Source organism: Cherax quadricarinatus, chromosome 31, assembly GCF_038502225.1.
Source record: "Cherax quadricarinatus isolate ZL_2023a chromosome 31, ASM3850222v1, whole genome shotgun sequence".
NCBI classification, from domain to species: domain Eukaryota; kingdom Metazoa; phylum Arthropoda; class Malacostraca; order Decapoda; family Parastacidae; genus Cherax; species Cherax quadricarinatus.
In genome coordinates, this window is record NC_091322.1 from 26,770,365 (window position 1) to 26,784,535 (window position 14,171).

The 14,171-nt window shown below is 36.1% G+C and overlaps 1 protein-coding gene across 3 annotated transcripts in view; it reads right to left on the reverse strand.

The window, feature by feature from the left end:
- Positions 1–14,171, reverse strand: part of RhoGEF3 (Rho guanine nucleotide exchange factor 3) — a 548,785-nt gene that overhangs the window by 6,951 nt on the left and 527,663 nt on the right. For all 3 annotated transcript variants that reach the window (XM_070090286.1, XM_070090287.1, XM_070090288.1), the window contains 8 exons: positions 11,150–11,399; positions 10,285–10,458; positions 9,566–9,742; positions 9,249–9,428; positions 8,513–8,734; positions 5,052–5,192; positions 4,698–4,911; positions 2,823–2,943 (listed from right to left, as the gene is read on the reverse strand). In XM_070090286.1, the coding sequence (XP_069946387.1) occupies positions 2,823–2,943; positions 4,698–4,911; positions 5,052–5,192; positions 8,513–8,734; positions 9,249–9,428; positions 9,566–9,742; positions 10,285–10,458; positions 11,150–11,399 (1,479 nt within the window). The remainder of the gene's footprint in view (positions 1–2,822; positions 2,944–4,697; positions 4,912–5,051; positions 5,193–8,512; positions 8,735–9,248; positions 9,429–9,565; positions 9,743–10,284; positions 10,459–11,149; positions 11,400–14,171) is intronic.

Consider the following 14,171-nt stretch of genomic DNA (forward strand, 5'->3'; position numbering starts at 1 on the left):
ATTATTATTCATTTAACTACTATTTGTTCAGAAGTGTGCTGACATCACAATTAAGATTACCCTCTGACTGCAACATTCTCACCCTTTCTTCAGAGTGCAAGAACTGACCTTCCCAAAACTAAACAGTCCTGACTCCATAAAAGTAGCCTTGCTCACATTCCACCAGCACCTATACCTACCTTCCACCACAGATTTATACAGTTATCTTATCCCTCTCTACATGTCCAAACCACCTCAACAACCCCTCCTCAGCCCTCTTAATTATATCCTTATGACCCCACATTGCCTTTTAATTTATATACTCTGAATTCTCTGCATGATATTCACACTGTACATTGCTAAACAAGATACGTACCTCACTGCATCATTCAAAACCCACACCTCTTCCCCATATAAAAGTGCCAGTACCACTACACTGGTACATTCTCTTCTTGCCTCCATTAATTAGCTTTCTTTCCAGAGATACCTCAACACACCACTCACTTTTTTTTTTCTTTTATATATTCTATGGTTCACTTCTTCCTTCATAGACCCATCTGCTGACTTGTCTACTCCCAAATATCTATACATCCACATATTCCTTCCATATTCCTTCCCTCCATTCAATCTATCATTGCCTAAATCTTTTACCTCATCACCTTTGCAACTTTTCTTTAGAAGTATCACCAGCAGACACACCCTAGCATTCATTTATATGTACAAGGAATTATGCATGCTCTATGGCAATTCTTTGGTACCCTCTTCTTTCATGCATATACTGAATAAACACACCAACCACTCCAACATTACATTCCCACCTGCTTTAACAACCCATCTTAATCCCAGCCGCTAAAATTTACCTCCTTTCTACCCACTGCTTCACACACTTTCCCAACATTCCCCTCAAGTTCTTCCTCTCTCTCTCTCTTTCCTATATGATGTTATTCCTCCATGTTCCATACATGAAATCACTACCTCCCTGTTCCATGCATGAAATCACCACCACCTCTTTATTACTAACATTCAACTCGTCAAAATATCTTTTCCATCTTTCTAGTACCTCTGGAGGGTAATCTGAATTATGACATCAGCACACTTCTGGCAAGACAGCAATTGAAAGAATGATGATAAATTTGTTTTCTTCTTTGAGTCACCCTGCCTTGGCTACCAAGGTGAAAAAAAATACAAAAATTGAACTCAACAGCTATTTCCCACCAAGGCAGGCTGACCCAAAGAAGCTAGAACATTTGCTGCCATTCATTTGATCACCAGATTACCCTCCAACTGCAACATCTCCATCCTCCTTCAGAGTGCAGGCACTGTCCTTTCCACACACATGAAAAACTCAGAGCATAGACAGAGTAAGCAGGGATGTGTCCTTTGGTAGGAATATAACAAAATTAACCCTATACAGATATATTACATTAGGTTAATTTTAGGTGCAAATTTAGAAGAAAATTAAAGCTGTATTTATTCATGTAAATATATCTATGCATGTGATAAAATTTTCCAAGTACAGTATCTGTTTTTTTTAAAGCTGTTGGATTAGTTTGGCAGACTTAGCTTATTATAATATAAATAAAGTCATACCCCGCCATATGTCACTAATTGGTTCCAAGAGCCATAATGTAACCTGGTTTTTTATGTAAACCGGACATAATAGTTAAAAAATGCCTGAAAATGACGAACACTGTAAAACTAGCATAAATAACTTGTGAAAGAATATAACTACTGCTAAATCTTAAAGAACACTAAAATCACATTTTAGTCATACATATTTTTTAAAGAATAATGAACACAATTCAAAAAATTATGACGTAGGTGATATTGCTGAGTGATGTAAAGTTAGCCATAACGATGTTCGCTGAACTGAAATTTAATCTAGAAAAGTGGCATAAAGGCAAATTTGACGTAGGCCGAAATGACACAAAGCAGGGCATCACTGTACATAAATGCAATACATAGAGAAAGGGGCATACTGCATACTCAAGTCAGATATTATCAACCTAGTCACTGCATTGATCATTACATATAATTTTAAAGTTTGACACAAAAATGCACATGGAGACAGAAATGCTTTCCATGCAGGGTTTTTGTGTTGCTGTGTGTTCATTAGTATTCATTACATTAATATAATTTTTTTAATGTACTGGCCATCTCCCATCAAAGCAGGGAGACCCAAAAAGAAAAACAAAAGTTTTGCTTTTTTTTTTTTCAACAAACCGGCCGTATCCCATCAAGGCAGGGTGGCCCAAAAAGAAAAACGAAAGTTTCTCTTTTTAAATTTAGTAATCTATACAAGAGAAGGGGCTACTAGCCCCTTGCCCCCGGCATTTTAGTTGCTTCTTACAACACGCATGGCTTACGGAGGAAGAATTCTGTTCCACTTCCCCATGGAGATAAAAGGAAATAAACAAGAACTAGAAAGAAAATAGCAGAAAACCCAGAGGGGTGTGTGTATATACATGTATATGCTTGTATATGTATGTGTAGTGTGACCTAAGTGTAAGTAGAAGTAGCAAGACGTAACTGAAATCTTGCATGTTTATGAGATAGAAAAAAGGACACCAGCAATCCTACCATCATGTAAAACAAATACAGGCTTTCGTTTTACACTCACTTGGCAGGATGGTAGTACCTCCCTGGGTGGTTGCTGTCTACCAACCTACTACCTACAAGTTTTGCTTTTACATTTAGTAATTTGTACAGGAGAAGGGGTTACTAGCCACCGACTCCCAGCATTTTAGTTGCCTCTTACAACAAGCATGGCTTATGGAGAAAGGATTCTTTTCCACTTCCCCATGGAGAATTAATATAATTACAGGATACTGAACCTGACTTACCTGAATGCTTCCATCCACTTCTGTTTCTCTGCAGCACTTTTGCATGAAAAAACATACCACTTGTTCTTCTCAAGACTACGAATTTTCCATCCATTATGAACACTAATGTTTAGGCTGGAGTCTGAAACGAGAATTATTTTTTAATTGTCTATACATTACCAACCTGTAAGTGATTCTGTTTGTTCTATTACTCTCAAACCTTAACCTTAATCCAAGTTTCCATGGTGACAACATAATTATTCACAAGAGATGGTGTTAAAGTGCAATACTGAGGTTGAGGAGGAAACCCAGTGTGTACACTAGGTTACCTATTTGTGATGCAACTGGTCCCATGCCATAAAAATGCATGGATACTAAAGGTATTTGTGCTTAGTCAAGTGAATCACTTTACAAAATGTTACCAAACAAATTTTTTTTCAATAAACAGTTTTTCTCAATTATTTTTTCATCAAATGCATTTGTATTCTGCAGGTGTTTATTTTATAATGTGTTGAGAGTTCAAGTTTGTTTTGCTAATACTGTACTAGTAAAGGCTGGAAGATTTAAACCAAATTTATTTCCAACTACCACAAACTTATACAAATATAGTGCATGTTAATAACAATGAGGGGGTGGCATGGCAGCTCACACAGGTGTCGTGTGTGGCAACTTGGCAAATGTTTTGTGGAGTGACACTTCATATTAATCACAAAAGGATAATGAGTCCCCTCTTTAGGTAATGTAAACTTCTAATACTTAGTCATTAATAAGCTTTCACAGATAATGTACCTTCTTAGCCTTTGTTACATCTGGAGTATGGAATACAGTATATATATAGAAAATTTATTTCTGTACTACTTGCCTTTAATACATATATTTGATTTTTAAACAATAAAAGTATGAACAATCTTTGAAACACTATGTGAATATATTTCCTGGAAATTCTCAGTAATATCCAGGAGACAAACTGAAGACATTATACTGCCTTACATATTGTCCATTTTATTTTAATCATTCTGTTAGCCTCGAACAAACACAGATATAAAAGGGCAATTCCAAATTATAAAAGTATATAATATGGAAGTGTAGTCTACAGTTAAGATGAATTTTTTTTTTTTTCAAGTCGGCTGTCTCCCACTGAGGCAGGGTGACCCAAAAAAGAAAGAAAATCCCCAAAAAGAAAATACTTTCATCATCATTCAACACATTCACCTCATTCACACATAATCACTGTTTCTGCAGAGGTGCTCAGAATACAACAGTTTAGAAGTATATACGTATAATGATACATAACATATCCCTCCAAACTGCCAATATCCCAAACCCCTCCTTTAAAGTGCAGGCATTGTACTTCCCATTTCCAGGACTCAAGTCCGGCTATATAAAAATAACCAGTTTCCCTGAATTCCTTCACTAAATATTACCCTGCTCACACTCCAACAGCTCATCAGGTCCCAAATACCATTCGTCTTCATTCACTCCTATCTAACACACTCATGCACGCTTGCTGGAAGTCCAAGATGAAAATGTCACTCTGAAATTCTGATAATGTATGAATCTTGTTTCAGTTCTAAAATAAATTTCTAATATTTGTCATTAATCTTATACACACTGTATACAGTATTTTCAAAGTTTTATCAGCAGGATGCCTTTTCTGTCCAGGTGTTAAAAATTATTTACTATATACAGTGGTACCTCGGGATACTAATTTTTTCGTCCCTGAAGGCTGTTTGAGTGCCGATACTGAACGAATTTGTTCCCATAAGGAATAATGCAAATCAGATTAATCCATTTCAGACCCCCAAAAATGCACTTACATGAATACACTTACATAACTGTTCGAGTTTTGAGCTGTTCTTATCCCAAGGTACCACTGTATGTCCATCAACAGCTTACCTTTCCCATCTGGGAGATCAACAACCTCACACATATCGAGATTGAGTCTCCCTCTGTATACGAATGTATTCCGCTTGAGTAGGTCCCGCTTGCAATACACAAGCTGATGATCAAATAGGAAGAGAGTCACTTCTTTGGGCCAAGATCCACCAGCCCCTTTCGTTACTTCTCCCTGGTAGATCAACTGTGAGCTATCTTCAAGGAGCTCAGGCCCCTATTAAGAAAAATTAAGGACATTTTTTATCACCATTATATATACATATACAGTATACGTATACATATTAAGTAATGCAGTTATATTAAACTCTGATATACAAATAAGACATGCTACTATATCTTGTGCATGCTCCTCACCTCCCAACCCTCTACAGTAATCTGCCAGGAAGCAATCTTCTCCAAGCATTCCATGCGCCGTTTTCGCTCATTGACAAGAAGGGCGACGTCTCGCATAGCTTCTAATGCTCCCTGAACACTAGTGTAATCTGGATGATCAGGCTGAAATGTGAATGAATATGTTACTACACATGAATATCAGAAACTAATTTCAGTAGTTTATAAAACGGAATGACATTTTGACATTTTTTATTAAAAACTTAAATAAAATAATGAAATATAACATGCCAAAGTTATTAATAATTTCTCCTCTTTTTAGTATAGTGTAACATGGAAGGTTTCAAACACATGATTCAACCCATTCCTGACAAATAGGATTGTTGACAGATACAAATATGTAGATGACACAAACCAAACAATGTCCAGGACTGACACCAAGGGACATCATTCAGCAAAGTATTAAATTTGTAGGAGAAGAGTGGAATAGTTCCTGATGAATATTTGATTATAAATTTACTTGCAAAAGCAAAAATCTGTCCAGGCATAAAAATATTCAGGTTTACATTTACAGGAGGGCCCCGCTTTACGGCGTTCCGCTTTACGGCGTTCCGCTAATACGGACATTTCAAATTATGACCAAAACTCACTATACGGCTCCCCCCACCTGACTTTCTAATACGGTCACCGTGCCCCACCCTGTTTGTTTACATTCTCCATGAGCTCAGTAAGCACTAAGTCTCTCCATTTTGTCTGGAAACTCCAAAATTTCAAATGTTTTTAAAAGTTATTTCATATTTTATATATACTCTGATAATTATACTTATGTATACCTGTACCTAAATAAACTTACATACATCGAGTCATTTAAATGTCGTATATTACGTTAATATACACATTTTCATTAATCCATCCATGATATTTTTTTCAAAATTATATAATAAACACGATGCATAACATATAAATAAGATAAATACACCCCACAGTAGAATAAATAAACAAATGTGAGCTGTGTAGCAGACGACTTCCACAAGTGGTGATAATAACAATACTGAGTCTCATTAAATGTCGTATATTACGGTAATATACACATTTTCATTAATCCATCCATGATATTTTTTTCAAAATTATATAATAAACACGATGCATAACATATAAATAAGATAAATACACCCCACAGTAGAATAAATAAACAAATGTGAGCTGTGTAGCAGACGACTTCCACAAGTGGTGATAATAACAATACTGAGTCTCATTAAATGTCGTATATTACGGTAATATACACATTTTCATTAATCCATCCATGATATTTTTTTCAAAATTATATAATAAACACGATGCATAACATATAAATAAGATAAATACACCCCACAGTAGAATAAATAAACAAATGTGAGATGTGAGCAGACGACTTGCACAAGTGGTGATAATAACAATACTGAGTCTCATTAAATGTCGTATATTACGGTAATATACACATTTTCATTAATCCATCCATGATATTTTTTTCAAAATTATATAATAAACACGATACATAACATAAAAAGATGATAAATACACCCCACAATAGAATAAATAAACATAAATATAAGATGTGGGAGCCACATAACTTGTACAAGTGACGCCAAGAATAACATTTTCTCTAATCTAACATAAGAGTAAATGTGTTACTGGGGGTAACTGTAGAAAATTATTCCTTTCGTATGTATGTAAGTAAGTTTATTCAGGTATACACAAATACAGTTACATAGATTATCATACATAACAACATACGTGTAGAGAACCAAGGATAACCCAAAAAAGTCAGTGTGACTTATTTCCATTGCCTTCACTCAGAGCTTCATTTCTTCTCAAAATGATGTTACATGAGAATGGGAGTGTTCTTCTTTATTAATTCTACCGTATCAATGTAGAGACAACCTGTACACAATGTAACTTGTACACAAACCAGACGTGTACATTTCGTTTGTTTACAAAACTTACCTTCCCCTGGTTTGTTTACATAACTGCGCCTGCCCCCTCTCATGTATTCATTCTTTCTCTCTCTCATTTATTCGTTTTATCTCATTTACTTACTCCTGACCCTATATTAAGACTACAAATATTTTAAGGTAAGTAATGAGTGAACTGTATGTACATTTTATCGCTCTGGGATGCTTAAATATCATAGAATAGTATGTGTGGGTGGGGTGGCCTGGTGAGGCTATTACAATACATACCACACTTGATTTCTTACAATAAATACTACTTGTCTCACCCTAGATTAAGACTGTAAATATTTTAAGGTAAGTAATGAGTGCACTATGTGTGTATTGTACCTTTTTATTGTTTTTTGATGCCTGGTTCTATTGCTAACTTAATATATGTTAGTGTAAACTTGTTATCTAGTGTTTGTATGCATTTATAAGTGGAAAAAAAGGGTGTTCCACTTTACGGCGATTTCCGCTTTACGGCGGTAGCCTGGAACCTAACCCGCCGTATAAGTGGGGCCCTACTGTACTTACAAATTTGATAGAAAAGTTGTTTAACATTTACCAAACAGCTTTCCATGTACTGATCTGTACCTCTCTCAAAATGCAGGTCAAATGTTGTGGTTTTATGGGAAAATTTGAAGCATTTTGGTTAGTGGCAAGCAGAGAAGTGGTCCATGACAATGATGTTTTCCCCTTTATAAATCACAAAAATTTTGTAAAGCAATAACCCAGTTTATTTTACATTGTGCATCTGCCATGTGTAACAACTAGCTGCAGTAGCACATAACTACTGCATGTAATTTGCACAATATTTTACTGAAATTTCAAAAGAAAATAGCTGTTTCAGCTCTAACAAAAACTTGCTTGTGTGTGTGTAACCACCCTTTTCAATCATTTCCAATAAAACAGAATGCCACATTTCTTAGTTTAGGTGAGATACCTCTCACTGGGGTTCTGTCTGACCCCTATGGAATTAACACTCTCCAAAGATTACAATAATAACAACAATTAAATATGGTAAAACCCACTCATGCATCATCACAAGAGGCCACCCTTACTCTCCAATACAAAAGAAAAAAACCTAGCTTCAGTTATAGTGAACACATTCTGTGATTTCTACATGTGATTTCCTTCAGTTATTTGCAGAAAAATAAAATGATGCATGCCTTCACCTGAAAAAAATCATGGTAATGGTAGAGGGGAATTTTTTTAGCAGTTTGCCTGTTACATTTTTAGCACACGGGTTTACAGGCTAAGAGCTGTTACTCTATACTGGCTCATTTCAAAACCCAGTCCTACCTTAGGTAGGACTGGGTTTTGATAAGAGGATGCCAACTGTTGTGAATGGCATCCTTCCAGGGTGCCATTCACAACAGTTGGCTAACACTTTGTTACACATTTACCACTAGGTGAACAAGGGCAACAGGTGTAATGACCATGACTGAACCATGGTATTATGAGCTTCAAAATAGTACAGAATAATCATAATTTTTACAATAAGCTCGTGTATACCTTTGTATATTTCAAAAGTTCCTGAAGTTGAAGAGGGTATTTGCAAATTTTCTGAACAGGGGTGAGTAGAAACCCATCCAATGAGATATCAATCATTTCTTGCAGAAGTCGACAAGCCTCAAAGAAATGAATGTATTTTTGGTCCTGGTAGAGCTCCTGTAGTGATGACATTGCAGCTGGGTGGTTATTGCAATATTCACTGTATATCTCAAATTTTTCTCTCTGGAAAAAGAAAAAAATGAGTTAAAAAAAAAACCTGTTACAATTTATACAAAGAAACCCCCCTTAAGGAAGCTTCCTCAGTGTAGGTGAGAGGCTTTTGATCCAAGGAATTGGACTTGTCCTCCCCTTCATTGAATCCAACCTACGGACGGAGTTCCGTTCCTAAGACCACGTCGGTAAACGAATTCTTCACTAAGCAAGGAGCATACTATAATGGTAGTAGGTTTGTGTCAACTATCTTTGATACTGTTTTAGTGTCACCTCTGCATCATTTATAACATTTTTAGTACATTTTTAAATGTTTATACAGTAGAGTACTGTACATGTATATTGTAATAAACAGAATAGAGGAAATCAGCTCTAACATACATTATTTAGGTATGCATACTGGTCAGAGAGTTCCGGTAAACAAATACATCACTATGTGAGGAGAGGCTGTAATTACAATGCAATACAATATTCGCTATTTTACGAAAAAATACTTTTTTTTTTTTTTTTGTAAATTTAAACTTACATTTCGAATGAAGGTAGCACCAATACATGATTTGTGGGGCTCTTGCCAATCTATACATAATTCTAGCTCTCTGAGGAAGTTGCTCTGAAACTGGTACAGAGCCTCCATGTTGCCAAAGATGGTTGATATTCTGTCATCGCTGAACATATCTGGTCTCTTACGAACTTGTCGCAAGTACCCCTGGGTATAAAGAAAATATTTTTTTCATTATAACAGCACTATCACAATAGTGTGTGTAGTGTTATTAATATTTAAGAAAACATTTAAATAACTTTGGTTATGAAAGTTTGGAGAAACTAAAAACATATGTATATCACCTTAACAACATCCCTCAAGTGTTTCACAAAATCACGCTCTGTTGATATGATTTCGTTTATAACATTGGTACGGATCTGATCATGAGATAAGCCTGAAACGCTGAGCTTTCTTGCTGGTCCCAGAATGCGTGCATCGTGAATTCTGGACTCCTGATGATCTTCTTGGTTTACAAGTATCTGAAAATAAGATACTATTAGCTCCAAAATGGTGACATTTTATTGGCACGTCTTTATTCACTACATTATGCTACTGGCAGTTCAGGAAAGTTAATATATGCCGTTCTAAAAAATTTAGTCATAGTGCATAACATGTGATAACAAATTCAGTACTGTACTGCTTAAAAATAAAAGGATGAATTAAATAAATGAAATGAGTTTGGATAATCCATAAAGCTGCAGTTGCTGCATGAATGTTTCATCATCACTTTTTTAATTATTGTACTAAAAATGGGTTTTCAAAATACCTAATCTGAATTAGTATATGTTTCATTTTAATCATAACTATTTATGTGGTATTTAAACTGCTGAAGCCAGAATCCCTAGTGTTTAAACTGCTTTAAAACATGTAAACCATATTACAGTACACTAAATAAACAATAAAAATATTGCCTTGGAGTTGTAATAGTTACTATAGGAGCTGATGAAACCACTGCAAAGTATTTATTACCAAAGCTGTTCTGTGTATTCCAGAAACAGTGCAAAACAAAAATAAAACTTACCCGTACAAAGGCAGCTGGGAACCATCCAGCCCTGTGACTTATTCGGCCCCACCACCAGTCTTTATCACTGGAATCTATCACAGTGATTAAATCACCAGCCTTGAACACAAGCTCCTCAGAGTCTAATGTTACATGGTCCCAGAGAGCTTCTGCATAAACAATCATATCGTCATCCTGAAAAGGTGAAACATTCTCGATACACCTAATACAAAATATTCTTAATAACAGACATGTTAGGAAATCAAAAGCATGTATTACATGAACTATAAATATGTAGTAAACATTTAGTGCAAATAAAAGATAAATTAAAAACTAAATCAATATTACCATTCTACAGCCAAGAATCAAGTTCATGCTTTTCTCAAATAATGCAAGTTTTTGCAACTTAGTTATTATTAATCTACAAACAGTATGAATGATGAGAGGTTGAATGTTTTTATGGTACTGCACTACAGGACTTGGTAGTGAGATGAAGCAATTATTTAGATTATTCTTTGTACAGAATTAGGGAACATGTATCAACTCAAAATGGTATTAATAGAGATACACAAGCTATATACAAGAACTTTTATTTCAGCTTTGAAATTCAGCCACACACAAGACAGATTACACAATGAAAATTGTGTCATACAAATAGTGATTTCCTTGAAGTGGAGACAATGACTAATAACAGAGTTAACAAGAACACAGGATTAAACGAGGTCAAGATCTGAAGTATATTTCTCACTATACAAAGACACTGATATACAAATGAACTTCTATCCAATTATGTTCAATCCAAGGATAAGGTTAGATCCAATTCCTTGGATCAAGAGCCCCTCCCTTGAGGGAAGAGGTTAATAAAGTGACTAAAGCAGGGACTTACCTCTTCTAAACTTCTCTTCAGATCAGTTTTGAAATCTTCAGAATCCGATATTCCAATCTCATCTTCTGAAGTTGTGTTGTCATCATTAAGGATGTTCCCTGCTGACGGTCTTCTCTGTCGTGTGTTCTGAGCATTTGTTGGACTTCTACACTTGCGTAGTGTTGAAGTTGGAGTATCATAGGCCTTGTCCAGATCTAAAGGTTGACTGACTGATCGCCGTAAATGTGAAGACCCTTTGCTTCTCTTAAGGCTGAAGATAAAGATCAGTTTCCTGTTAGGACCTCTCGTAAAATGTGATATAAACTCAGGTATGACCCTCAGGTCGTCACCTCTGTTACCTATATCATATTCATATATGTATACTGTGATTTTTTTTTCCTGCAACATGTTTTTAAGAGTTTAAAATAGGATATCAAAGCTTATGTTTACAGTAATACATAATTTATGTTTTTGTTACAATTTTTGTCTAACACCACAATATATTAAATTGATTATCGTTTCGGTCAGGGACAGATCATATATATGACAGTAGTCCCATAAGATAATGGAGCTGAAAAATTAGTATTGCCTAGTGACTTCGTAGGCGTCGTAGCGTTATACATTACTCGTGTGTTTGTCGTGATGCTAGTGTAAATAAGCTTACTGCACTTCCAGTCATACAAAACTACAGCACATACAATTATGTACAGTACATAATACTTGATAATGATAATAAACAAGTATGTTACTGGCTTATGTATTTACTGTACATTTTATCATTATTCTAGAGTGTACTCTTTTCTAGGCTATACCATACAGGCTACACACCCAGGCTATACCATATTGCCTAGGTGTGTAATCAGCTATACCATCGAGGCTGAGCAAGTGTACACCATGACATTTCACAACGAAATCCCCTATGACGCATTTCCCGGAACGTATCCCCATCGTTAAGCGGCGCATGACTATTTCCATAGTAATTTTTTTTTTTTTTGAGTTAACTCTATGGGAATCACCTGCCAGTTTTGCAGTGGTTGCCTTAACGTGTTTAGGCATTCACTCATATACTTATACACTAGCATATGCGTGGTGCGGGAGAAGAGTTTGTAAAACTGGGCACTTTTTTTTCTTACAGTAATATGTTATATCCATAATGGAATTTAGGACTAAATATCTCCAGTTTCTTGAAAAAAGTATATATTTAACTTGGATTCCTTTTCCCAGTTAAAATTCACCAGCATTTTCTTCATAAACTGCAAGAAAAATATATCATAAAAATCAAAGGAAAAACTGGACATCAGCCGCATCATCCCATCGGCATGCCAGACTGCCCAAACCATTACTATGACCTAGAACTGGAGTTTATGGAAATACTGTAAGGTGGAGTAAATGACACTTAGGTGCAGGGTTTATGTATTGTCACAAATAACAACGATTCACCCCACAAAGGGGGTTACAAAGTCAGTAATGACTGGATAAAGCCTCTGTCTGGACAAAACGTTAGAAGATATCTGCTGCATCTAAGTGTTATTTACATCATAAGAACATAAGAACGAAGGAACACTGCAGCAGGCCTACTGGCCCATGCGAGGCAGGTCCAAGTCTCCTACCGGCTTAAGCCAATGCACCCAACCTAGTCAGGTCAGGTCACATTGACTTAAAGGAGGAACACGGCAACCGACCTGGTAGCACAAGCTATCAGGTCCAACTCACACCCACCCACATCCACTCATGTATTTATCCAACCTATTTTTAAAGCTACACAACGTTCTGGCCTCTATAACTGTACTTGGGAGTTTGTTCCACTCATCCACAACTCTATTACCAAACCAGTACTTTCCTATATCCTTCCTGAATCTGAATTTTTCCAACTTAAAACCATTGCTGCGAGTCCTCAAGAACTGTTGATTTCTGAATTATGATGCAGTTTCATAAGACCCTAAACCCAGTGGCAGCTTAACTCTCTCCAAACTCAACAACAATTACGACTCTTTTGCCATTCTTAAGGAAATTCCTGATAATTATTGCAATTAAGTTTCCAATTGCAAGACTTGCAGAGATCTAAACACCAGAGTTAAGGAACAAATACATCTGAAGAACCAACAATTCTTGCATAAGACATTTAGATCTGCAATTATCTGGAATAAAGCATTTAAAAAAAAATCAAGGTCTAAGGTCATGGAGCAGGACATAGGATCTTTGTAGATTGCACCACCTTTGACCTAATATTTCGACAGGTGTTTGTTGCTATAAAGCTTGCTAGACAGGTGTTAGCTGCAATGAGGCTTACTAGGTGGATGTTGGTCACCATAAAGGTGAGTGGATGTTTCTTGCTATAAAGTCAAGACTACGCTTGCGAACCCCAGCTAGACTGAGATTGATTACCTCGTCCCCTGTCTCCTGTTTTAACAATTCCAATAACCTTTGTACTGAATTGATAAAGCCACTGGTTTGCGAAACGTCTTCAGAATAAAGATACCCAGGTGCTGTGTCTTATTCAGCGTCAGTTCTTTCTTATTGGTTCGAGATCTAAGTGACCTAACAGTCAAATTGATCTATGCATACCACATTATCATTACATTCATGGGGAAGCTCTAAACTCAACAGGGGTCATACAGCGCCTAGGGGAATAGGAAGCATTCAGGTTCGATCCCAGGAAGGGGAGCACAGATCCAATTCCCGAGATGGAGAGCCCTGCACTTGCAAGGGTGTAAAGATCACAACTACTGCTCTCATTACCCAGCTGCTATAACCCTATATGGTCTGGTACTTCCCCGTTAATATAAATGAATGATTTCTCTCTCTTATTAGTATATGAAAAAGGTACTGGTATCTGTAATATCTAAATTTTGAATACAAATTCTGGTGGCTACAATGTATAACAGTACAAGAAATAAATAAATATATATATATATATAAAGGTAGTAGGTTGGTAGACAGCAACCACCCAGAGAGGTACTACCGTCCTGCCAAGTGAGTGTAAAACGAAAGCCTGTAATTGTTTTACATGATGGTAGGATTGCTGGTGTCTGTCTGTCTAATA